The sequence below is a fragment of the Musca vetustissima genome, unplaced genomic scaffold (assembly GCF_032173495.1).
Source record: "Musca vetustissima isolate MV318-11 ecotype Yass unplaced genomic scaffold, APGP_CSIRO_Mvet_v1 utg39857, whole genome shotgun sequence".
NCBI classification, from domain to species: Eukaryota; Metazoa; Arthropoda; class Insecta; order Diptera; family Muscidae; genus Musca; species Musca vetustissima.
In genome coordinates this window covers 182,815-207,705 of record NW_026880846.1, presented here as the reverse complement: position 1 = coordinate 207,705, position 24,891 = coordinate 182,815, and the positions used below count along the sequence as shown (strand labels likewise).

General features: G+C 34.7%; 1 protein-coding gene across 1 annotated transcript in view; it reads left to right on the top strand.

Annotated features, from left to right (window-relative positions):
• The first annotated feature begins 12,908 nt into the window (after positions 1-12,908).
• LOC133326725 (protein unc-80 homolog) overlaps positions 12,909-24,891 on the top strand; it is a 52,416-nt gene continuing 40,433 nt past the window's right edge. Inside the window, exons 1-2 of the mRNA XM_061535340.1 lie at positions 12,909-13,094; positions 13,822-13,848. Of these exons, the coding sequence (XP_061391324.1) occupies positions 12,909-13,094; positions 13,822-13,848 (213 nt within the window). The remainder of the gene's footprint in view (positions 13,095-13,821; positions 13,849-24,891) is intronic.

Genomic DNA, 24,891 nt, shown 5'->3' with positions numbered 1-24,891 from the left:
AATTGAATCCATTAACATGTCATTCTGCTACCGATACTAAATTTTTCATATGGTCAGACATAGAAGCTATATCTAAATCCGAACCGATTTCAGGAAAATTTACACACATCATTTTAGATCTAATTCAATACGCTGTGCCAAATTTCGTGCAAATCGAAAGATATATATGGACTTTGGTGGACCATTTACATTAAATCGGACGAAAATATATATGGGAGCTATATCTAAATCTGAACCGATTTTCACGAAACTTAACACACATCATTCTAGACCTAATTCATTACACTGTGCCAAATTTCGTGCAAATCAAAAGATATATATGGACTTTGGTGGACCATTTACATTAAATTGGACGAAAATATATATGGTAGATATATCTAATTCTGAACCGATTTTCAGGAAACTTAACACAAATCATTCTAGACCTAATTCATTACGCTTTGCCAAATTTTGTGCAAATCGGGAGATATATAGGGACTTTGGTGCACCATTTACATTAAATCGAACGAAAATATATATGGAAGCTATATTTAAATCTGAACCGATTTATCCCAATTTCAATAGGGTTCGTCCTTGGGCCAAATAAGTGACCTATGCCGAATTTCATCCAAATCGGATCATAATTGCGACCTGTACATTGTTCACAAAAATACATGGACGGACAGGACATGCGTATATCGACTCAGAAAGTGATTCTATGCATATTCTTAAAAGGAACCATGTGTCTGTCTCGTTTCCTTTTGCCTGTTACAAACATATGCACAAAGACATAATACCCTGTACCACAGTGTGATGAAGGGTATAAAAATGGGGTTATATGGGGACCAAAAAGGACCCCAAAAATGGGACGAATATTAATAATTTTTGGTAGGGAGATTTGTTACCATATTCGGCTACAAAATACCAAATTGCAGCAAATTCGGTTGAAAACGCGCTCATGAACCCCAAAATACCGAAAATTGGGGGTACCCTTATATGGGGGTTATCCGAAAAAATTGACCTATATTCATAATTTCGGCTGAAAAATATGATCAAAATCCCCCAAAATACTGAAAAATAGGAGGTACCATTATATTCCAGAAAAAGTGGACCTAAATTTATAATTTTTGTGGAGACATTTAGTGCCCAATAAGAACCCAATGTAGTAAATTTCAGCAAATTCGGTTGAAAAAAGCGTTCAAGAACCCCAAAATACCGAAAATTGGGGGGCACCCTTATATGGGAGCTATGCCTAAACATGGACTGATAAAGCACATCTTCGAATTTGAAATGCTTGCAGACAAAAAAACGACTCTATGCAAAATTTTGGCGATCTATCTCAATTCGTTTAGACGTTAGAGTGATTACAACAGACAGATGGACAGACAGACGTGCAGACGGACATGGCTATATCGTCATAGAATTTTACGCTGATCAAGAATCGGAAATGATTTCGGAAAAACAAAATGAATATATCCTCCGTACTATGGTGGAGGGTATAAAAAATCGAACCAGGAACTGTTGGCTATAACATGAAGCTTGTATCAGAATTGGAAAAACGACGACATAAGTATTTTATATCTGAGGGGGGAATACTTTAAAGGAGGCAAGATATTGATGTTGAACAAACAATTAGACCTTAGACCTTTTTTATCTGACCTCGTTTAATAAACAATTTTATGTTTAAGTTAAGCCATAATGTTTTTAAAATTGTGCATTTATTTCATTAAGGTCATATTTATTATATTTATTCTAATATGTAGCTCCTCCTTTTCCCATGTTTGTATTAATATACCCTGTAGTAATATCCTCGAATTGTTTACAAACATTCGGCAAACAGTTGACAATGATTGTGATGCTGACTTCTTATATCTGCGCATGTTATGATGCTGTTTCCGGATGATGAGAGAATTGAGAATTTTCCTCTCTATAATTTATCTCAGATGAGATAATGAGAACCAACAAGGTTACAGATAATGAGCAAGATTTTATTTCACATCTCTACAACTAATTATCTCAACATCTGTTTGACATACATTTTCTAAATGCCAGTAACTGTTATACTACTTCGAAATCACATGGTTTCATTCATCACTTCCGGTTTTCAAAGCCACCCTCTATTTATTACTCTATTTCATACTATTTCCACAACCACCCCTTATAATTTTAAATTTATATTGGAGCACACGCGAACACTTGTTGATCCTGACATCTACCATTTCAATTAATGTTTGAATGCTTGCCCCAGAGCTACCCACATACATAAATTCCTTAGCGAAATTGTTGGGATAGGTTTCCACCGTTTTTTTTTTTTCTGTTTGCGTTTAACTTTTCTTTTAAATTGCTATAACATTTTTGTTAGCCTTCACGATTAGTCGGACAAATCACTTTGCGTTTAATGGCATTTTGTCAGGCACGAACAAAACAAATATCCTGGCATCGCTTAATTTGTGAAGACATTTTACACAAATGGAATTTTATTGCTAGTCATTTATCAAAAGGTAATGATAAGGACATGCTTACATGGCAGTTACCATTGGTGGGATTCTTGAGGTTGGAAGGTGAGGGAATAGAAAGAAATAAAATAAGCGTAATATTTCTTTACGAAATCTATCTTCAAAATGGATTATATCTCACTCACATTAACTGGTATATTTATATCAAACAGTCTACATTTTGAAAACTTAGAAGAGGTTCTGAAATATGCCAGTTTTGGTGATAATATAAATTTATTATTTCGCATGTTACTTATCGACGTAGTCATCTTTTGCGACCCTATAAAGTTAATACATATATTCACGAGGAACGTAAAAATCTATATCAATATAGACATGTCTTTCTGTCTGTTGTAAACAAACATTGTGTACAGAGGCGCCTTGTTATTGCAGGCTGGTAACATTTAATGATGGCTATATCGGTTTGATCATCGCTATATGTATAGCCATATAGCCCATATAAAGAAATCTCCCAATTTTCTGTTGCCTGAAAAACCATCTTAAAAGTAGGTTGATGTTTTTATTCATACCTCAATTAAAGAACTTGACCCATTTTCGAGATTTTGAACGTCCAAGCCACATTTTCAACCTTATTTTCTGTAAAATTTTTCTCTATAGCATATGTTACTCAATAGGACAAATAAATCAGTAAGGAAAATATGACCGGATAATGTTACTAAGATTATTAATGTCTACTGTCCCTCTGTTTGTTGTAATCACTCCAGCCTGTAAATGAACTTTGCATAGAGTAGTCTGCTGGCAGTCAAATTCGAATATGGGCACGTTAAGGCATAGCCTCCAAATCATGTAATTTGGTAAATTACATTCTTATTGGGTACCAAATCTCTCCACTAAAAATGATCAATATGGGTCCATTTTTTTATGCAGCCCCAATATAAAGAATTCCCGTAATGCTTCCGTATTTTGGGGTTTTTGAGTGCGTTTTCAACCGAATTCGCTGTAAGTTGGCACTTTGTGTTCTTATTTTGTTTTTGTATTTAGTAAAAAATATCCCTACCAAAAATTATTAACATTAGTCCTTTTTAACTGATTTGTTCCGTGTGTTTTGGTTATCCCCGTATAGCCTGTTTATAGCCCCAGTGTTGTCAAAACATGATTGAGAAAAAAATATTATATTTTGTTTCGAAAATGCTAAACATTTTAAACCAGTGAGCGGAGCAGTATAGTCGGACGGGGCCGACCATACGATGCCCTACACAACTACCACGGAACTCTAACTTTCTGCCGACGTTTATTCTGAGCGTGGGCAATATTTCGTGATATTTGCACCCTCTTGCCCGATTAAAGATCGACAGCACCTCTTCCTTACAATGACATATTCCTTACACTGACATATTCCCAATATTGAGTACAACCCTTCAATTACTTGTCCAGATTCCCTTGTGTTGTGATGTTCGGATTATAATTGTGGCCTATAGATCGTCTCGAAAAAAATAAAAAATTAAGTTTTCGGTCCACTTCATCCCAAAATTTTGATTTGATCATCACCAAAAATTATACCCGATATCCCTGACCATACCTGGATCCTCATTGAACATTTTAAAGCGATCAGCGCTATATTTCAGCCCTCTAGTGTGGTATTGGGTTACTAAATAATGTCTGAATACGTAAGCACCTGTAAATATTTAAGTGTAACTCCCACATGTGAGTACATACGACCATATAATTTGTATCAATTTAAAGGTCAACCACTCCTCTTGAACACACTATAAACTTCTCGGGCCTTGGTCCTTCAGGGGCAAATATATACGCCATAGAATACAAATTTTGTCATTTTTCACACAAAAGTCAGGGTTCATTTGACCCGCTAAATATTGACCGATCTTTATCAAATCAGTCATACTTATTCTTTGGCCCGATCCCCTTCTCTATGCAAAAATTCGCGGTGTTTGGGCCATAATTGCGGCCTCAGGAGCGACCAGAAAAACCGACAAAAATAAAGTTTTTGGTCCATTTCATCCCCTAAATATTAACAGATCTTTTCCAAAAACAATAGGGGTCTTCATTGGCCAGAACCCATTCTACATGCAAAATTTCGTGAAGATTGGTCCATAACTGTGGCCTGCATCGTGTTTACAATTTATAATGGACAGACGGACGTACGGACGCACACACATGTCTATATCGACTCAGCTAGTCGAAATATAAGATCGGTATACTAAATTGCAGTATTTTGGGGATTTTTATACACATATTGCTTAAATTAGATATGTTTCCCATATTTTCATTTCAATTTACTGTCAGTATTCCTAATGTGGAAAGTATCTAATGTTGGGCCCGGCCGATTTTTATAATTTTTTCACTTGTTTTTATACCATTCACCACACAGTGGTTCAGGGTATTATGTCTTTGTACATATGTTTGTAACAGGCAAAAGGAATCGATATAGACCCATGGTTCCTTTTGAGAATATGCATATAATCACTTTCTGAGTCGATTTATTCATGTCCTTCCGTACATGTATTTTTGTGAGCAAAGTGGATTTACGAAATCCTGAAAATAAATTAAGCTTATTTACGCTAGCTTTGAGATCATTTCAAATGACTGTCAGCTGGTATTTGTTCATTGTTACCACGAATTTGATAATAAACCAGTAAGGAAAGTAGTATAGTCGACTATATGATACTCTTCACCACTTTGGGTATATTCAACAGATGAATCCTAACATTGTAAATCAATTTAAAGCAAATATCCATCGGACACCCGTTGATTATTTGGATAAATATCTGATAAACATGAGAAGTTTGGTGCACCATTTACTTAAAATCCGACGAAAATATATATAAAAGCTATATTGAAATATAACCCGATTTAATCAAAACTTGTCACACCTTAGGTTATACTAATTTCAGTATGTTTTGTGCATATCGGCCACATTTCGAGTTCTTGGTGCATCATTTACTTAAAGTCGGGAAAAATATATATATAGCTCTATCCAAATTTGAACCAATTTCAACAAAACTTTCCACATGCTGGGTTATATTAACTTCAGTATGTTGTGCAAAGTGTTCTGTCAATCGGACTAACGTTGTGACTTTGGTGTACCATTCAATTCGGATCATAAATGCGACCTGTACTTTGTTTACAATTTAACATAGACAGACAGACGGACGGACGACTTAGAAAGTGATTCTATGCATATTCTCAAAAGGAACCATGTGTCTATCTCGTTTGCTTTTGCCTGTGACAAACATATGGGAAATTACAAAAATCTTTTAAATTCCTTGAAGCTGAGGTTTGCAAGGTTATAACTCGAAATATGAACATATTACATATAATTTAAATTCATTTTTATAAGATGAAGTGTTCTTGTCAAATCCGGATTAAGGTTCATTGAATCCTAATTAAGGCTTAATATGGATTAAGGGTCAATAACCCCGGATTAAGGTTTAATCCGGATTAAGAGTCATTTATCCCGGATTAACGGTCATTGACCCCTGATTAAGCCTTAATCCGGATTAATGGTCATTGAACCCGGATCAAGAGTCACTGACCCCGGATTCCATTGAACCCGGATTAAGGACCATAATTAAGGATTAATATGGATTAAGGGCCATTGACCCGGATTAAGGGTCATTTATACCGGATTAAGGCTTAATCCTGATTAAGGCTTAATCCGGATTAAGGGTCATTGAACCCGGAATAAGGCTTAATCCGGATTAAGGGTCATTGACCACGAAACTAAAAATGGGGGTACCCTTATATGGGGTGTCATTGACACCGAATTAAGGGTCATTTACCCCGGATTAAGGTTTAATCCGGATTCAGAGTCATTTATCCCGGATTAAGGCTTAATCCGGATTAAGGGTCATTGACCCCGGATCAAGGCTTAATCCGGATTAATGGTCACTGACCCCGGAGTAAGGTTTCGTCCGGATTAAGACCCATTGACCCTGGACTAAGGGTCTTTGAACCCTGATTAAGGCTTAATATGGATTAAGGGTCATTGACCCCGGATTAAGGTTTATTAAGGGTCATTTATCCCGGATTAAGGCTTAATCCGGATTAAGGGTCATTAACCCCGGATTAAGGTTTAATCTGGATTAAGAGTCATTTATCCCGGATGAAGAGTCATTTATCCCGGATTAAGAGTCATTTATCCCGGATTAAGGCTTAATCCGGATTAAGGGTCATTGAACCCGGATTAAGGCTTAATCCGGATTAAGGGTCATTGAACCCGGATTAAGGCTTAATCAGGATTAAGGGTCATTGACCCCGGATTAAGCCTTAATCCGGATTAATGGTCATTGACCCCGGATTAAGGACCTAAATAATTTACACACTACTCCTAAATGCTTCAACTGCGAATCGGAACGGTTCGATGTGATTCTCAGCGAACATTGCTGGAGTGAAATCCATTTTTCCCACATCGTAATAAATTAAATCGAGAATGCCGTATAAAATCTTAAATCTGTGGACCAAACATTGTCCATCTTATTATTTCTTCCAAACTTAGTTCAAATTCGAAGATGGGGAAAATCGGTCCACTCCTTCTGGAACCTCCACACAGGGGCTAGGTCTAAGGGTCATTGATCCCGGATTAAGGTTTAATCCGGATTAAGGGCCATTGACCCGGATAAAGGGGCATCGACCCCGGATTAAGGGTCATTGAACCCTGATTAAGGCTTAATTGGATTAAGGGTCATTGACCCCAGATTAAGGTTTAATCCGGATTAAGGATCATTGACCCCGGAATAAGGCTTAATCCGGATTAAGGGCCATTGACCCCGAAACTAAAACTAAAAATGGGGGGTACCCTTATATGGGGGCTACCAGAAAAAGTGGACCCTCCATACTATGGTGGAAGGTTTAAAAAGGGGGTTATATGGGTAATATCCCTAAAAGGGGGTGAATTTTAATAATTTTTGGTAGGGAAATTCAGGCTTAATTCGATGTAATTGTCATTGACCCCGAATTAAGGATCATTGACCCCGGATTAAGGTTTATTCCGGATTAAGGGCCATTGACCCTGGACTAATGGTCATTGAACCCTGATTAAGGCTTAATATGGATTAAGGGTCATTGACCCCTGATTAAGGTTTAATCCGGATTAACAGTCATGTAGCCCGGATTAAGGCTTAATCCGGATTAAGGGTAATTTATCCCGGGTTAGGTCTTAATCCGGATTAAGGGTAATTTATCCCGGATTAAGGGTCATTGAACCCGGATTAAGGCTTAATCCGGATTAAGGGTCATTGACCCCGGATTAAGTGCATTTTTCCCACATCGTAATTAATTAAATCGAAAATGCCGTATAAAATCTTAATATATAAATGAGCTTAGTGATAAGTGAGTGAGAGAAGCTAGAAGGTTGAAATTATGAGTATAGGTTGTTGTTGGTGTGTATGCGTGGGTTTTGGAAATATGAACTTTAACGGTACGAAAAAAAACGGTGCGTATTACTATGGTGGAATACGGGTATATGGAGGTAACCCCAAAACCCGGAACAAATCAGTTTAGTCATTTTAATATAACCCAGTAAGGAAAGTAGTAAAGTCGGACGGGCCGACTATATAATACCCTCCACGACTTTGGGTGTATTCATCAGATTAATCCTAACAGACCTTCAGAAAATTTTTAAGGATAATTATAAAACGGTGAAAATGTGCTTCATCGTAATGTTGGTTCTAGACCCCATTTTTCTTTGGACCAAACTTTGCCCATCTTATTATTTCTTCCAAACTTAGTACAAATTCGATGATGGGGAATATCGGTCCACTCCTTCTGGAACCTCCACACAAGGGCTAGGTCTAAATGCAGATATAGTTCATTATCGAACCTTACGTTCTAATTTTTTATCTCCCTATCCTCCTCAGATGAATGATTACAGCAGAGTCTTAGAACCAAACTTAAAACGCGGAACAGATAACTATTTAATATAATATATAAATACGCGCTCAAGAACCCCAAAATACCGAAAATTGGGAGTACCCTTATATGGGGGCTATCCGAATTACAACAAATAGAAATTCATTTAATTTATATTTGAAATAGAAGATTAAAACCGCTATAACTTTTGTGCGCAGCATCCGAATTTGTGAACGCGAACAGATTTCAAATCAGCATATTTTTCTTAACCTACGCACCAAAAATCATAAATGTGCTCGCAAAAAAAATGTTCAAAAAAATTTTTATGGAATTTTAAAAGAATGGGGGATATCGGTCCACTCCTTCTGGAACCCCCACACAAGGGCTAGGTCAGATAACCATAGTATGGAGGGTATATTAATTTTGTCATTCCGTTTGTAACTCATCGAAATATTCATTTCCGACCCTATAAAGTATACATATTCTTGATCAGGGCAAAATCCTGAGACGATCTAGCCATGTCCGTCCATCTGTTGTAATCACGCTATCTTCTGAAGGAATTGAGATAGGGTGCTGAAATTTTGCATACGTTTGTCTGTTGTCTGCAGGCAGTCAAGTTCGAAGATGGGATATATCGGTCCACGTTAAGGCATAGCTCCCATATAACCTCCCAATTTTCGGTATTTTGGGGTTCTTGATGGCGTTTTTCAACCGAATACGCTAAAATTTGGTACATTGAGTTCTTATTGGGTAGTAAATGTCTCTACAAAGTATTATAAATTTAGGTCCAATTTTTCTGGTAGCCCCCATATAACGGTACCTCCTAATTTTCAGTATTTTGGGGGGTTTTATCGGCAGACATTTAGTTATCTCCTCAATATAGTGATACTTCCTGAATGAAAGAATTGAGATAAACAGTTAAAATATTGGGTTCAAAATTGGCATATACCGGTCACTAATTAGGCATAGCCCTCATACAATGATATCCCCAAATATTCACTATTTCCTATACTATGTAATCAATATTGGTCCCCCTTTAGGCATTCCCTCATATAACTATATAATCTAAATTACAGTAGTTTGAGGATTTTCTACTCTACCATGCGTTATCAGTATCAGTCCACTTTTTGGATCTTACAGATTTTGGGAAACATTCCAATTAAAATTTTTTGAAGTTTGTATTTGGTGTAAATAATGGTTTACGGTTTGTAGAATTATCGGTATATGGCCACTATTTGGAATGTTCCCTATATTTTCATTTCAAGTACCTGTCAGTATATCTATGGTGGAGGGTATCCAAAGTTCGGACCGGCCGAACTTAATGCTTTTCCACTTGTTTATATTATTATTTATATCTGATTTGTTCCGCGTTTTGGGTTTTGTTCTAAGATTCTGTTGTAATCATTTCACCTGTGGAGGATAACGAGACAAAAAAAACTAGAACTTAATGTTCGATAATGAACTTTATATAAACTTTAGCCCGCATTTAAGCCTAGCCTCCGTATAATGATATCTACCGATGTTCGTTATTTTTAATATTTAGCGTATAGAAATGTATTATGACGCAAACATTTTTGTTCTAAATAGAGCCCCCATAACGATACTTACAGATTTTCTGTATTTTTAATATTTATGGTATAGCCTCCAGCGACGCACAGTGTCACGACCGCGGCCAAAAATGGTCAAAACCAAGTACCACGGAGAACAAATGTTTTGATGAGGATTGATAGAAAATACTCCAATTAGAACAAATATGAAATTTTACATCGATATGTCGAGTAGTTTTGTCTCTACAAAGGTTCAAATCTGATAATTTTTTATAAACTGATTTTTTACCATATTTTCGAAAAATGGGTGTGTTTTCCTGATGCTCAAATATTTGAATATTCAAATTAACGGTTATTATAAAAGTGTTTATTTTGGTTGCTGTGGATGTAAAAACTGGGATTCGCTTTAGTTTGTATCTATATAGATATAATATGGTGTATACAGTCGTCCACACTTATAGTACTTAGTTCATCAAATTTGTAAAACAAATTTTGAAATTAGTGGAGCAGAAAAAAAGTTTAAAAAAGGTTAGCTCTAATTTTTTTTATTTGAGTGGTGGAAAGTGTGTTATTTAAGGAATAAAAAAAATTAGCTGCGGAGTCCTGCGGTCCTAAGAGTTATTTAACTTTTTTGGTGATCACCTTTTGAAAAAATATGGCATATTCACGAAATGGTTAGAAGCGGATGGTCAAATATGTTATGTATACAATTAAATAAGTTATTGAGGGTCAAATAGGAAGGAGAAGATGGATTTAGAACATAGTAATAATACAATATTTTACATAAAATATGCACTTAAGTGGTAAAAACGTTATTCGAAGGGTAGATATGGGAGATTTGGTTTTAAAATATAGCTTTTAAATAAATTTTCAGTCAGTTTGAATATTACACTTATTTATCAGATCATTTGAGACGTAATCTTATAATCTTAATTTAGAGGCCGCACATGAATTACCTTTGTGGAAAGTTCATACAGAAAAATATTAGTTCATGGCATGGGATACGCAAAGTGCAGTACAATACCTTTTGAGCGACTTTCACAAGGTGCTAACAAGTCATGCCAACAAAAAATTAGTAGTTAAAGCCGAGTAAAATAAGGATTTTATTTAGTATTTTATATTACAATCTGACCTTGTAATATCCTTAAACAGGCATAAAGTAAAGGCCCGAGATTATAATGTGGATGATACTACATCGTACATTTGGTAAGACTATATATATCTGATGTGTGTTTTGAAAATGTTGTGAATGATAAACAAATTATTTATTAGTTATTAAACGATATCAAATATCTTTTATATTATAATAAAAATAACAAAAATAAAACTACTATACTTAATTTAGCTGCATATAACGATTTTATAGTACAGAAAGTTAAATTTTTGGGGACTATTGGTATGGTAGGTACCTGAAATATGGGCCAACAACTAAATTACAACAACTATTACTGTCTTCGCCCAAATTTGATGTAATTTAGACGAAGATATGAACATTTTCGTGGAATTTGAATGAATATAAACAATTTATAGGTCCAAAAATCGGATTTTTCAAGACCCTTTGTATGAGAGGTATATCAAATCTTGGTCCGGTCTACCCAGTTTTTGGTCCGTTGCTTTATAGGCATAAGTAAATGTAAATTGCCAATTTTCATTGAATTTGGTTGAATATTAAAGATTTTATAGCCCAAAATAGTAAAATTTTCAAGACCCTTGGTATGGGAGGTATATCAAATCTTGGTCCGATCTACCCAGTTTTTGGTCAGTTGCTTTATAGGCATAAGTAAATGTAAATTGCAAATTTTCATTGAATTTGTTTGAATATTGAAGATTTTATAGGCCAAAAAGGGTGTCATTCTCAAGACCCTTTATATGGGAGGTATACCAAATCTTGGTCCGACCTATCCAATTTTTTGACAGTTGCTTTTTAGGCCAATAATAAGCACGTGTACCAAATTTCATTAACTTACGATAACTCCTTCTTTTTTTGGCCGCTGTTTATATGAACTCGCGACATAGTGCGACGTACTCATACACTTTTTTCTGCAATACCAATTTTCATATTGAAACAGCAGCTTACACCAAAATGTACTTAGTGTACATTGTGGTTTACATAAAGGTCCATGTTTTGGTATGTTCCCTATATTTTCATTTCAAATACCTGTCAGTATACCTATGGTGGAGGGTATCCAAAGTTCGGCCCGGCCGAACTTTAATTCCTTTAATAATATGAGAAAATAAACCGCCAACCCTACTGAAGTCAGAATAAAACCACCAACACTACTGATGTCAGAAAAGTTATTATAAGTACAAAAAGTTGTGACTATACCAAGAACTTTGATACTTAAATTTAATATTTTTCAAAAAGTAAATTAATCTATATGCACAGAGCGACTCATTTAATGAGAACAGTTGCAACTTTTTGGCACAAAAGCGCGATTGTATAGCATGGTATGGTGTTTTCGTGCGTTGTTTAAAACAAATGACGCTGAAATCATTGGCATCGTTATTTTTTTATGGTAAATGATGCTAAATCGTGCCGGTTTTAGGAAATAAATGACGCATCAGCCCTAAATCCCGAATTTTCTGTTGTATGTAAATGTGCTCTTAGTCGTATTTTGATGTGTTTTAAATTTTTTCTATTTGAAAAAAAATTGATATAAGACAGTGTATTAAATTAAAATGTGTACAAAATTAAATGCGATAGGCTATTTGAAATGTTGACTGCATCATTTGGCGAGCCAACTTTGAGCAGAACACAAGTTCAATTGTGTTCCGGTTAAGAGAAGGACGAGCACGTAAACAACCGCTAAAAACAAAATGATTAAAAAATTAAATTACATTGTTTTAATCAGAACTTGTATGTACACATTTGTAGAATAAAAGCAAATTAGAAACGACAATTTTCAGTCTTGCAGCCTATAGTGAAAATAAATATATCAACGAAAGAAATATTCTCTTTACAGATCTTTAATTAAAATCATGTAATATGACAAATATTAAACAAAATTAAAAAAGGAATAAGAATTTCTAAAGAAATTATCTAAACAACTACACGAAAATGGTCACCAATACATCAACAACGAATAACAACAATCATTCAAACAACAATGACGAATTCGATATCGATCAGGATGATGGTTTACAGGATTTGGGATTACCGGTATCGGTGCAAACTTTCCTATGGCAACAAATTGCCCCGTTTATAAGGCCAAAACTAGGAAAGTTACACGAAGCCAGTTGTATGGTGAGTATATTTTTTACATTTTTAATTATTTTTTGTTGTCAACAAATGAATGAAAAAATCGAAAAAAGAAAATGAATTGTGATTTAAGCTAATTGTTATTGTACATACATAAAATATTGACTTTAACAGGAACCACACAATTTGATTAAAAAAAAAATGTGCTGTAAATACGGCTGTTTATGTTTAATAATAAAATATCAAAAAAAATTAAAACTTTTACGTTGTTTTCAATTATTATATAAGTATAAGACAATTGTATGTGTGACTAATTACAAAGTGAACTCTGAAATGGATTTTCAACTTAGTGAATTTGTATATTTACTGTGGAACTATCACAGTAAGAAATTTGAATTTTAAATTCATATTGCCTCGTCGAATATCACTGATATTGAAGTGTGTTTTTTTTTTAATTTTTTGGTGTTGAAATTATATCCCATATTATACAATTGTCTTATACTCATTAATTGTGGCTTAATAATCTACATATTTTCAATGTTCTGTTTTTTTATGTCAACAATTGTTACTTAACCACTTTTTTGTTGCTTTAATATTAAAAAATGAAAACTAAATGAAATTATCCTTCAAAATAAATATAAAATTAGAATATTTTATTACTAACACCATTCTTTTGTTTAATAAAATAAAAATACTAAAACAACAAAAAAAAAACAAAAAATAAATCAATTTAATATTTCTTGTTGTCTGTCTTATATAATATTTGATGTAGTTTTGTCAACATGCACCGGGACACCATGTAAGTTGCCATTTGAGCGGTAATTCAAAATAATAAAACAGTTACCCGAAACAGTCAACCGTACACAAATCCATCACCGAAATTACTTTTTGTTTTATTTAAATTTTATTTCGTTTGTAGTTGGTTATATTTCCCATACTTTAAATTCGTTATTTTTTTAGTTCCGAATATCGGTAGAAATCTTTTTTCTTGCAATAACTTCAGATAATTATTATTAATAAATAATATTAGATGTTTTGAGTTTCTACGATATCGAATTATTTAGTGTGGAGGTTAAAACAATACTTGTGGATTTCAAGAATTTTAAAGGAAAATAACAGAACATCGGTTATATATTCGAAAATACTTAGCATTTGTACTTGAAATCTATCAGATACTCAAGAACATCTCTTATAGGATTTATTAAAATATAAAATAACGATTTTATAGCAAACTAATGCATTTTCAAATACATATCCTAACCTAAACCCATTACACAGCCAGGCCACATATATAATTCAGTTCGATTTGATGTAAGTGATTTGCATGCATGATTAGTCTGAAAGAACGTGTATTAAAAGTTTCTATCCGCAGTAGGTCGTAAACGGAAATATTCATGTGGCCTTAAACATTTCCAATTTTAGGAAAATATCTAAATTATGGACTTAAACTCTGCCACAAATTACTATTAAGATTTCTTAGAGATGATTTTTGCCGTGTACCAAAGTTTCCATGATTATTTATGGATGATCAGCGATTCATTCGTGTACATTTTTATACCCTTCACCACACTGTGGTATTATGTCCTTGTGCATATCTTTGTAACAGACAAAAGGAAACGAGATAGACACATGGTTCCTTTTGAGAATATGCATAGAATCGCATTTGTGATCCCATTTGGATGAAATTTGGCACAGTTCACTTACTTGGCCCAAGGACGAACCCTATTGAAATTGGGAAAAATCGGTTCAGATTTAGATATAGCTCCCAAATATATTTCCGTCCGATTTTATGTAAATTGTGCACCATAGTCCCTATATATCCTTCGATTTGCACGAAATTTGGCATAGCATTCTGAATTAAGTCTAGAACGATCTGTCTAAAATTTCATGAAAATCGGTTCAGATTTATATATAGCTACCATATATATTTTCGTCCGATTTTAGGTAAATAGTGCCCCAAAGTCCCTATATATCCTTTGATTCGCATGAAATTTGGCATAGCGTACTGAATTAAGTCTAAAACGATGTGGGTAAAATTTCGTGAAAATCGGTTCAGATTTATATATAGCTACCATATATATTTTCGTCTGATTTTAGGTAAATAGTGCACCAAAGTCCCTATATATCCTTCGATTTGTACGAAATTTGGCATAGCATACTGAATTAAGTTACAATGATGTGTGCAAAGTTTCGTGTAAATCGGTTCAGATTTAGATATAGCTCCCATATATATTTTTGTCTTATTTTTGATAAATAGTGCACCAAAGTCCCTATATATCCTTCGATTTGCACGAAACTTGGCATAGCGTACTGAATTAAGTCTAGAACTATGTGTGTTAAATTTCATGAAAATCGGTTCAGATTTAGATATAGCCCCCACATATATTTTCCTTCAAGTTTATGTAAATGGTGCGCCAAAGTCCCTATATATCCTTCGATTTGCACGAAATTTGGGATAGCGTACTGAATTATGTCTAGAACGATGTGTGTTAAATTTCGTGAAAATCGGTTCAGATTTAGATATAGCTCCCATATATAGTTTGGATCGATTTTATGTAAATGTTGCAACAAAGTCCCTATATATCCTTCCCTATATATCCTTCATTTCATGTTAATGGTCCTTCAAAAATTCGACGTCTGCTAGAATTCCATCTGTTGAATATACCCAAAGTGGTGAAGGGTATCATATAGTCGGCCCCGTCCGACTTTACTACTTTCCTTACTGGTTTGAAATAATTTTCTGATTCCTGATCTCTTATCCTAATTGAATGCTCTATTCGCTCTATAATATTTTTAAAGTTTTAACATATTGACCCATATCGAGGAAGTAGGAAAAGGAGAGGACCGATGGTTCCCACATTGGTATTTGATTTTATTTAGGACTGGTAAAACTATTATGAATATTCTGTTCGCTTGATATTGTATTTGAACATTTTCAAAATTTTGGTACTTTCTGATGGATGTACCAGAAGGAGTGGGCCAATGGGTCCATCATAGGAAAGTGGTTTAAGTCCATTTTAGGTTCTGATTTGGTTTTCTAGAAAAGTTTTGCAAAACATATTCCATTATACAAACCGAAACACCACCTTTAAGTATACCGATCGTCATATCTCGACTAGCTGAGTCGACCTAAACATGTGTGTCCGTCCGTCCGTCTTTCCATTATAATTTGTAAACACGATACAGGCCACATTTATCGACCAATCTTCACGAAATGTTGCATGTAGGATGGGTTCGGCCCAATGAATACCCCTATTGTTTTTGGTAAAGATCGGTTAATATGTTAGGTTATGGCCCAAACATAGCGAATTTTTACATGGAGAAAGGGATCGGGTCAAAGAATAAGCATGTCTGTATTTTTCGGATCAAATGAACCCTGACTTTTGTGTGAAAAATGACAAAATGTGTATTCTATAGCTTATATATTTACTCCTGAAAAATATAGAGCCGAGAAGTTGATAGTGTATCCATGAGGAGTGGTTGGCCCTTAAATTGATATCAATTATATTGTCGTATCTACTCGGATGTGGGAGTTATACGTAAATATATACAGGCGCTTACGTATTTATTTATTTAGTAAACCATTACCACACTAGATGGCGGAAATATAGCGCTGATCGCTTTAAAATGTTCCATGAGGTTCCAGTTATAATTTTCAGTGATGATCAGACAATAATATTGGGATGAAGTGGACCGAAAACTTAATTTTTGTGTTTTGTTGAAAGCTGAACATCACAACACAACCCACGGTGAAGGGAATCTGGACAAGTAATTAGAAGGGCTGTACTGAATTTTAGTAATATTTGTTGACTTCTAGACGGTCAAGAGAGTGCAAATATCGCGAAATATTGCCCAATATCAGAATATAGAACCACAGAAAGTTAAATTTTCGTGCAAGTTGTGTAGGGTCCGTCCGATTATACTGCTCACTGATTTCTTTATAAATTTCAAAGGTGCACATATTTTGTGTATGTATGTTATAAACATATAGGGTATAATACTGTTGACTTTCACAATAAAGCTCACAATATTTGTGGGATAACTTTTACACATACTTTCCTACTAATTCAATGAAGTTTGTCACTGAAAAGGATATATTGGTTCTTGTCATCCGACGCATTTGTAACCAAAAGTATGTTGTAATAGTAAGTATACATTGTACTGAATTTCGTTCGATATTGGTATTATCGGTTAATATTTTGGGGATCAAATGAACCAAAAACTTTCGTTTTATCGGGCGTTTGTACGGAGAAACGGGTCTGGCCAGCGGTCAAATTGATAGCAACAATATGTTCTTTTATGCACGTAACTATGCACGGAGTTCCGGAAATGGTCAAGGACAATGCCTATAATAAATGATCAGATGATATTTTGCGGAATGAAATGGACGAAAACATTATTATTATCTGGTTTTCAAGGCTTTCTAGGGGTCACTATTATAAGCAAATATCTCAAAATTTTGCTCAGGCTCGGAATACAGATCCGCAAAAAGTTAGTTAGTTCATTGGTAGTTGTGTAGGGTATCATATGGTCGGCTTATTGAAAACTAAATTGAACCAATTTTTGATTGGTCAAAACTAAAGCAACTTGTTGAGTTTTTCTTATAAAGCTAATTTTGCTAGTAATGTACAATTTTTTTATTACGGCAGCACACCTACGAGGCTTCGAATCAATAAAATGCTCAATTTGATCCTTGGGTATACTATTCCTTGCATCCTGAAACTGTGGGAAGATGCTGTTTGTTTGTGAAACTCTTATATCGCTGTTATCGTCCTTCACATTGCCGTTGTAAATGCTATGTAAAATTGCTTGTGACTTTGCAACACCTGGTAGAAATAGTATGTAGAAGTTTATCATACCCAGAAAACGACGAAGATCTTTGACAGTGCTGGGTCTCTTATATGCTTGTATTACCTGAACTCTGCTAGGAAGAGGTTTTAACCCCTCTTTTGTTACGAGATACCCAAGAAATTACAATTCCGCAACTCCAAAAACACTTTTATCGATGTTGATAGTTAAACCATATTGGCGCAGTTTTTCGAATAATCTTCTAAGATGATTTTGATGTTCTTCCGCACTTACTGATGCAACGAGAATGTCGTCTATATAAACGTAAACGAATTTTAAGTCTCTACATACCTCGTGCATAAATCGCTGGAATGTTTGTGCAGCGTTGCACAATCCAAATGCCATCCTAGTAAATTCAAAATTTCCAATCGGTGTTGCTACCACTGTCTTTTTAATATCTTCTTCCACTGGTATATGGTGGTAAGCTTTAACCAAATCAATTTTGCTGAAAATAGTCTTACCATCCAGCAATGCACCAAAATCATGAATATGTGGAACTGCGTAGTTTTGATATGTTGCTTAACTGAATGTTTTGCTTTAGATTTGAAATTAATCTTTGTTAAGTCGTTAAATTCTCGAAGCAATGGCGTATATTCAGATAATCTTGAAATACATTTAATAGCAGAATCCTTTACACTTGCAATAGAGTTTTTGTGCCATATGTCCTAATCGGAGTTTGGTTTGCGGCATACAGAACAAGCTGACTGGGAGGATGATTGCGCATGGATTGTGACACAGGATATACCGTTAAATCTGCTCCTGTATCTACTAAATACCTGGTTTTCGATTTAATCTCTCGAACAAACAGGCGCCATATATCTGGGGTACACTCATCCGTCACCAAAGGCGGCGCACCATTCAGTTTTCCGAAGTTGTACTGTATCTGTACTGTATTTTGTCCTAGCCATTTTTATACCCTACACAACTATGTTGTCAGGGTATTATAGCTTTGTGCAGCCCCAAGAGTTTGTAACGCCGCGAAATATTGGTCCTAGACCCACCTTTAAGTATACCGATCGTCATATCTCGACTAGCTGAGTCGATCTAGACATGTGTGTCCGTCCGTCTATCCATTATACCACGATACAAGCCACAGTTATGGACCAATCTTCACGAAATTGTGCATGTAGGATGGGTTCTGGCCAATGGCCAATTTTGGTGGAAGCTGTGTCTACTTTAACACTAGAAAGACGGGAATTTTGTATATACCTATATTGCCTAAAATCGGTCAAAATGACCTCATTCTGAAAGAATTTTTATTGTGTAAAGAAAATTTTTTTAACTAATTTTTTAATATTTTTTACATTATTTACAATCATACAAAACGTTGTTATTATTTGTTTTCGGTGGTAGGGCTCTCGAGTTTCCCCTTTTAAAAAATAAGAGCGCGGGCAAAATGTTCGAAAAAGAGGAAGTCTTTACTCGAAGAGTGAAATCGACTGGAAATATAAAATTTATTTTTCCCGATTTGTATGTTCGATTGTGTTTCTAGAGTAGCAAACGGGTTTCGATGTTGTTGTACTGATCTGGTCATATAAGAAATTTACTTTATACAATAATAAAAGTAGTTTGATATATAATATTTCACAAAAGGTCAAAATGACCGCTTTCAGGCAATATAGGTATAGCACATGTGAATACGGGGAATGAAAGAGGGGAGGAAACAGCTACTATGATTAATAAACGTAGTTCTATGTGGTACAAAAAGTCACCAAATTTTAAAAAGCTGTGTCATAATATACACAATTGTTTCTGTACTTGAAATTGAAAAACGGTCAAAATGACTGCCTTCGGCAATCTAGTGTTAATGTAAAAAAATGTGTAAAAACAGGTTGAGGCGAACCAGTTTTTTTATGTTCTCTATCGATTTGTGACTAAGCCACTCATTGCACGGTCTTCGTGTCAAAAGAAAACTAGAAGCCAACAAAATGGGGACTACGCCACTTATGTATCATTTTTCAAAATTTTAACTGCATCTACCTTTAAATAATGCTGACATTTTGAAGCTTGATTTTGAGTGCTTTTTTAATTTTACTTCTAGCTTTAATACGCAAACAGGAATTTTTAAAAATCGATTATAAGATTATTGTAGTCGCGAATCTGCGTAATTTGATATGTATTTTGTGTATGTAGTATGCACAGCTTCAGAGTAATACTCATCCGCAGGTGCGAATTTTGTGCGATCAAATTTCTAAAAAACCTATTTTTCGGGCCAAATTTTTAGATCTGTCAACTGAATGATATGGGTGCCCGCGATCAATAAGGTTTTTACGTTTCGAATGATATAAAATCGTCTTCGTGAAAATCCATCTACTAGAACGGCGGGAACTGGCCTTCCAAAAACCCGAAATTTGGCAAAAAATGTTTTTGAAAATATCGCGGATTTATTTGCGTTTTTTGTGGATAATTTCCGCTTCAATAAATGACCTCATACGGATTTTGATCTTTTTCGAGAACGGAACTTTAAAAACTTCAGCCGAAGGAGAGATGTACGCAATTTATCTCAAAAATAGTGTGAGCTGGCACATCCATGGTTCTTAATGGACCACATTGAAATCGGTATAGATCGATGTATTTTTTTAGGGTGCACACCGAAATCGGATGCGCGTTAATGGCATATGGAGTTTTCGGAAATTATTCGCGTTTTACGATTTTTTGGGTACTTTAATGTAACGTGTGGCACATCTTAGCCGTCAAATGAAATTTCGCAAAATATGTATGGATTGGAAGATAAACTTTAGTACTTCCTGGAAACCGCATGCGCATCAAATGATTTTGAGAATTGCGCGATTTACACGCAATTTAAAATGTATATTTCATAATATTATTTTTTTAAGATTTATTTCTATTTATAGAACTCTAAGATTTATCGGAAGGGTCTTGATATAATCCGCAAGGCGTATACTTATACACAAAAAGTGATTATTATTATATATGTCAATTTTTCGGCGAAATTCTGGTAAAATATCAGAATAACCCCAACATTTTTTTCCGAAATTTCTTGTATACAATTAAAAAAATAAATATGATGACATTGTTTTTTCGAACCAAAAACAAATATTTTTCCTCAATATCTTGTTTTGATGTCGCTTTGATTTAGAAACCGCTACACGGACTTGTGTGATTTTGATATCATTTGATTCACCATGTTTAGATTGTGTAGATATTTTTAAATTAATTTTTAGGTGTGTGTATGTCATTAATATAATGAAAATATTGATGTAATCTGCTATATATTTTTTATTTTTCTCATATTTATATCAACGTTTTTGGTCAATATAATAAACGGCGTAATTTTAAGATTTTTTTCTTATGCCCAAAATTAAAACCTCGATAACTTTTGCGCGCATCAACCAAAATTTTGATCGCGAACGGCTTCGGAGTCAGAACATTTTTCTCTATATGTGTACCAAAAATCATAGATGTGCCACAAAAACAAAAATGCTGATTTTTTGAAAATGGAATATTACAAAATTGACAATATTGCCCATATATATTTGGTAGTACGTCACAATTTATAACCAGGCACATGTTATTGTAATAAAATTCATTTAAAATCCATCCAGTTATTAAGGTAAAAATAACTTAACTTTTAGAGCTAATATATTTGTACTGTAGAGTTGCTTTGGTTTTGTCAAAGCAAAAATTGAGATAAATGAGATTTACATTACAAATTTTTTTAAGTGAATAAAGAACCAGATTTAAAATTGAAAAACTTAATACGAAATCTTTATTTTTTAAAAAGATATGCGGCATTTTTTAACCTTGTAGTTCTAGTTGATTTAGTTTTGGCCACCAGTGTATATCAAATATATACACATTTTCAGTGAGCGGATATGAACCACTAAAAATGTTGTTGCTTGTGTGGAATATTGGGACTTAAAGCTTTATAAATAAATGCGGCCATAAATACATTAGTTTCCCAATATCATTTATAATAAAAGTGCTAAAACCAACGCGTAACCATAACTCTACACAAACCTCGATACCCATTAAATCACTTTTTATATACTTACAGTTTGAATTTTCAAACCATTTGATTATCTTAACATATCGGTTCATCCAATATTCATAGTGTACCAAATGTAGTACCATTTAGTACCCGTAAGTCCAAATTTCCTAACCTACATCCATAACCCAATCCAACACTCCAACAGTGATCCGAACTCCAAATTTTAATATTCCTGTTCTATCGGTTCACCTAAAATTCAAATTGTACCAAATTTAGTGCACATTAGTAAGAATTTCCAAAACTTCCAACATACCCCAATCCTACACACCAACAGTGATCCTAACTCCAAATTTTAGGATTTCAGCTCTATCGGTTAACCCAAAATTCAAATTGTGCCAAGTATAATATCATTGAGTACCCATAATTCACCCAAATCCAAATTGTATCAATTATTGAACGATTTTGTACTCTTCGTACACATAAGTAAAAAATTTCCAAAACTACTTGCATTTCCTATTCTTACACTCCGACGGTAATGTTTATTTCAAATTTCACAGTTCCAGCTTATAACGAGTGGTTTTGTATAAGGCTGAAGTAAGCTTAATCGCAGCCAGGGTCAACTCAAGGACCCACAAACCTTAAATTAGAAAACACGAGTGGTAAAAGTTAAATTATTAAAAGTTAAAGTTAAAAAATACTTCTGTGTTTAGATAGAGAATAACATGCGGGATCTTCAATACGATGGAGTTATTAATTCGTTGGTTGTCGTTTCGGTGTGTTGGGACTCGTTCCGTCGGGCTGATGGGTTGACTGCCGATTGTGGCACTCAGCTGTATTTGTATAGTCGGCCTCGGTTGTATAGGTTTAGGTAGTCGGCTCGGGTTGAAGTAGTCGGCTCGGCTTGAAGTAGTCGGCTCGAGTTGAAGTAGTCGGCTCGGGTTGAAGTATTCGGCTCGGGTTGAAGTAGTCGGCTCGGATTGTGTAGTCGACTCGGCTTGTAGTAGTCGGCTCGGGTAGTAGTAATCGGTGGGGCCCTTCGTTCAAACTCCTTCTGAAACGAGAAGAGTTATATAGAAGCGAACAACTCGCGGAAACGAACAATTCGCGGAAGCGTACGAGTCGCGGAAGCGAACAATTCGCGGAAGTGTACGAGTCGCAGGAAGCGAACGAGTGGCGGTAGCGAACGAATCGCAGGTCGAAGGCTTCGGCTATGTTCGGTACAAGGTCCTGCGACTGCGGACACTGCCACAAGTCGGTTTCTCTCGTACTTGGTCTAACTCCAGCTCTCGACCATCTCTGCCAATGAAAACTGGAACACTTATCCAAGGTATATTCATAATGTAACCGTATCAAGCCAGCTGAAGGTAACATTATATGTAAATTTGTTGTTCTTGACATCGCAGTGAAAATAAAATATAATGAAAAAAATAAATAATAATGAAAAAGCAAATTTCTGAAGAAGCAAAGAACCAAATAAATATCGGCCATGTCCAGGATGCCTTCACAAAACTTCTATAGGAAGAAGTCTTGTGACTTTCTATAACTATTTGGTGCCGTTTTTCACGTTAAACAATACCAATAATCGAAAGGAAAATGATTCATCTTCGAATGAGACCTTCAGAATAGACAATTTTGCAAACTTTTACATATGATAAGAATACTGAACCAGGAAACCAGTCTGGAGTTTTTGTACTGAATATTGCTAGAATTCAGTTGGATTAATTTCCCATTTTGGATTCTTATTGCAAAACTCTCTTTATTCGCTTCCATATAATGATACGTCCCGATTTCATTCATTTGGTTGTAATTTAGCATCTAGATTTTCACTTATGTTGTGTTTGGTATGCTGAGGTGTTACTACCGCAGAAAACAAAATGGTTCCACGTCTTCGTATCTCCAAAAATGTATTCCTTGTCATCAATTCCTTAAGATCGCCGAATCATTTTTATCGTTTATGCTATTTTTAATTCATAAATTTAATATTTGCAAAAAAGCACACAAATTAAAAAAAAAATATTTTATAAAACTTCAAAAATGCTTTGTTCTGATTGGTGGAAAAATATAAGGCGAATACGTTTTTATTCGCCTTGATAACAATTTTGACATATCATATTCCCAATTCGGCTACCTTATATATCTACCTTGCTCTTATCTGTACGACAACACAAAGTGAATGAGAATTACTTTCCTATACCTCGACAATAGTTTCATGATTGTTCATTGATGTTGAAGTGAGTTGCTTAAATGTAGGTATCCTATTATTATATTAACGAGGGGTATATAATAAGGTGGTGTGAAATGTAGCGGTCACGTTACAAGCTCCATCCGTACCTCTAAATTGAAATTGTACTAAATATAGTACCATATAATGCATTTCGTACACATGAGTACACACTTTCAAAACCACCTCCTCATATCGACCTTACCTCTCAATCTTGATTCGCATCCCAAATTTAAATTTTTTAGCTCTATCCGTTTACATGCTACGAAATTGTAAAAAATTTAGTACATTTTAGAACTTTTCGGATGCTAATAGTTTGAATTCAAAAGAAAAAAATATCTACAATATAAATATCTAACATGATCAAAATCAAAAAATACCAAAAATTGTGGAAATCATTATATGAATATGCCTAAACATGGATCGTATTTGCAACTCCATGCAAATTTTTGTCTAGAGGCTAGCGTGATTACAACAGACGAAAAGGCGGATATTTACGGATTTACTTTGATAATGGATATATACCCACATAGCCAAAATTATAAGCACACACTTTAATACGCAAACCTTTCCTCGTATATATCCATTTTATTTCTAGCCTGATAATCCGGATTCTACGAGGACAGAAACCCACCCAATTTTACTAAACGTCCATGTTTTGACATATGCTCTAACGCAGGTCCCTCCTCATTTTATATATTTATACCCTTCACCACACTGTGGTACAGGGTATTATGTCTTTGTGCATATGTTTGTAACAGGCAAAAATAAACGATATAGACACATGGTTCCTTTTGAGAATATGCATAGAATCACTTTCT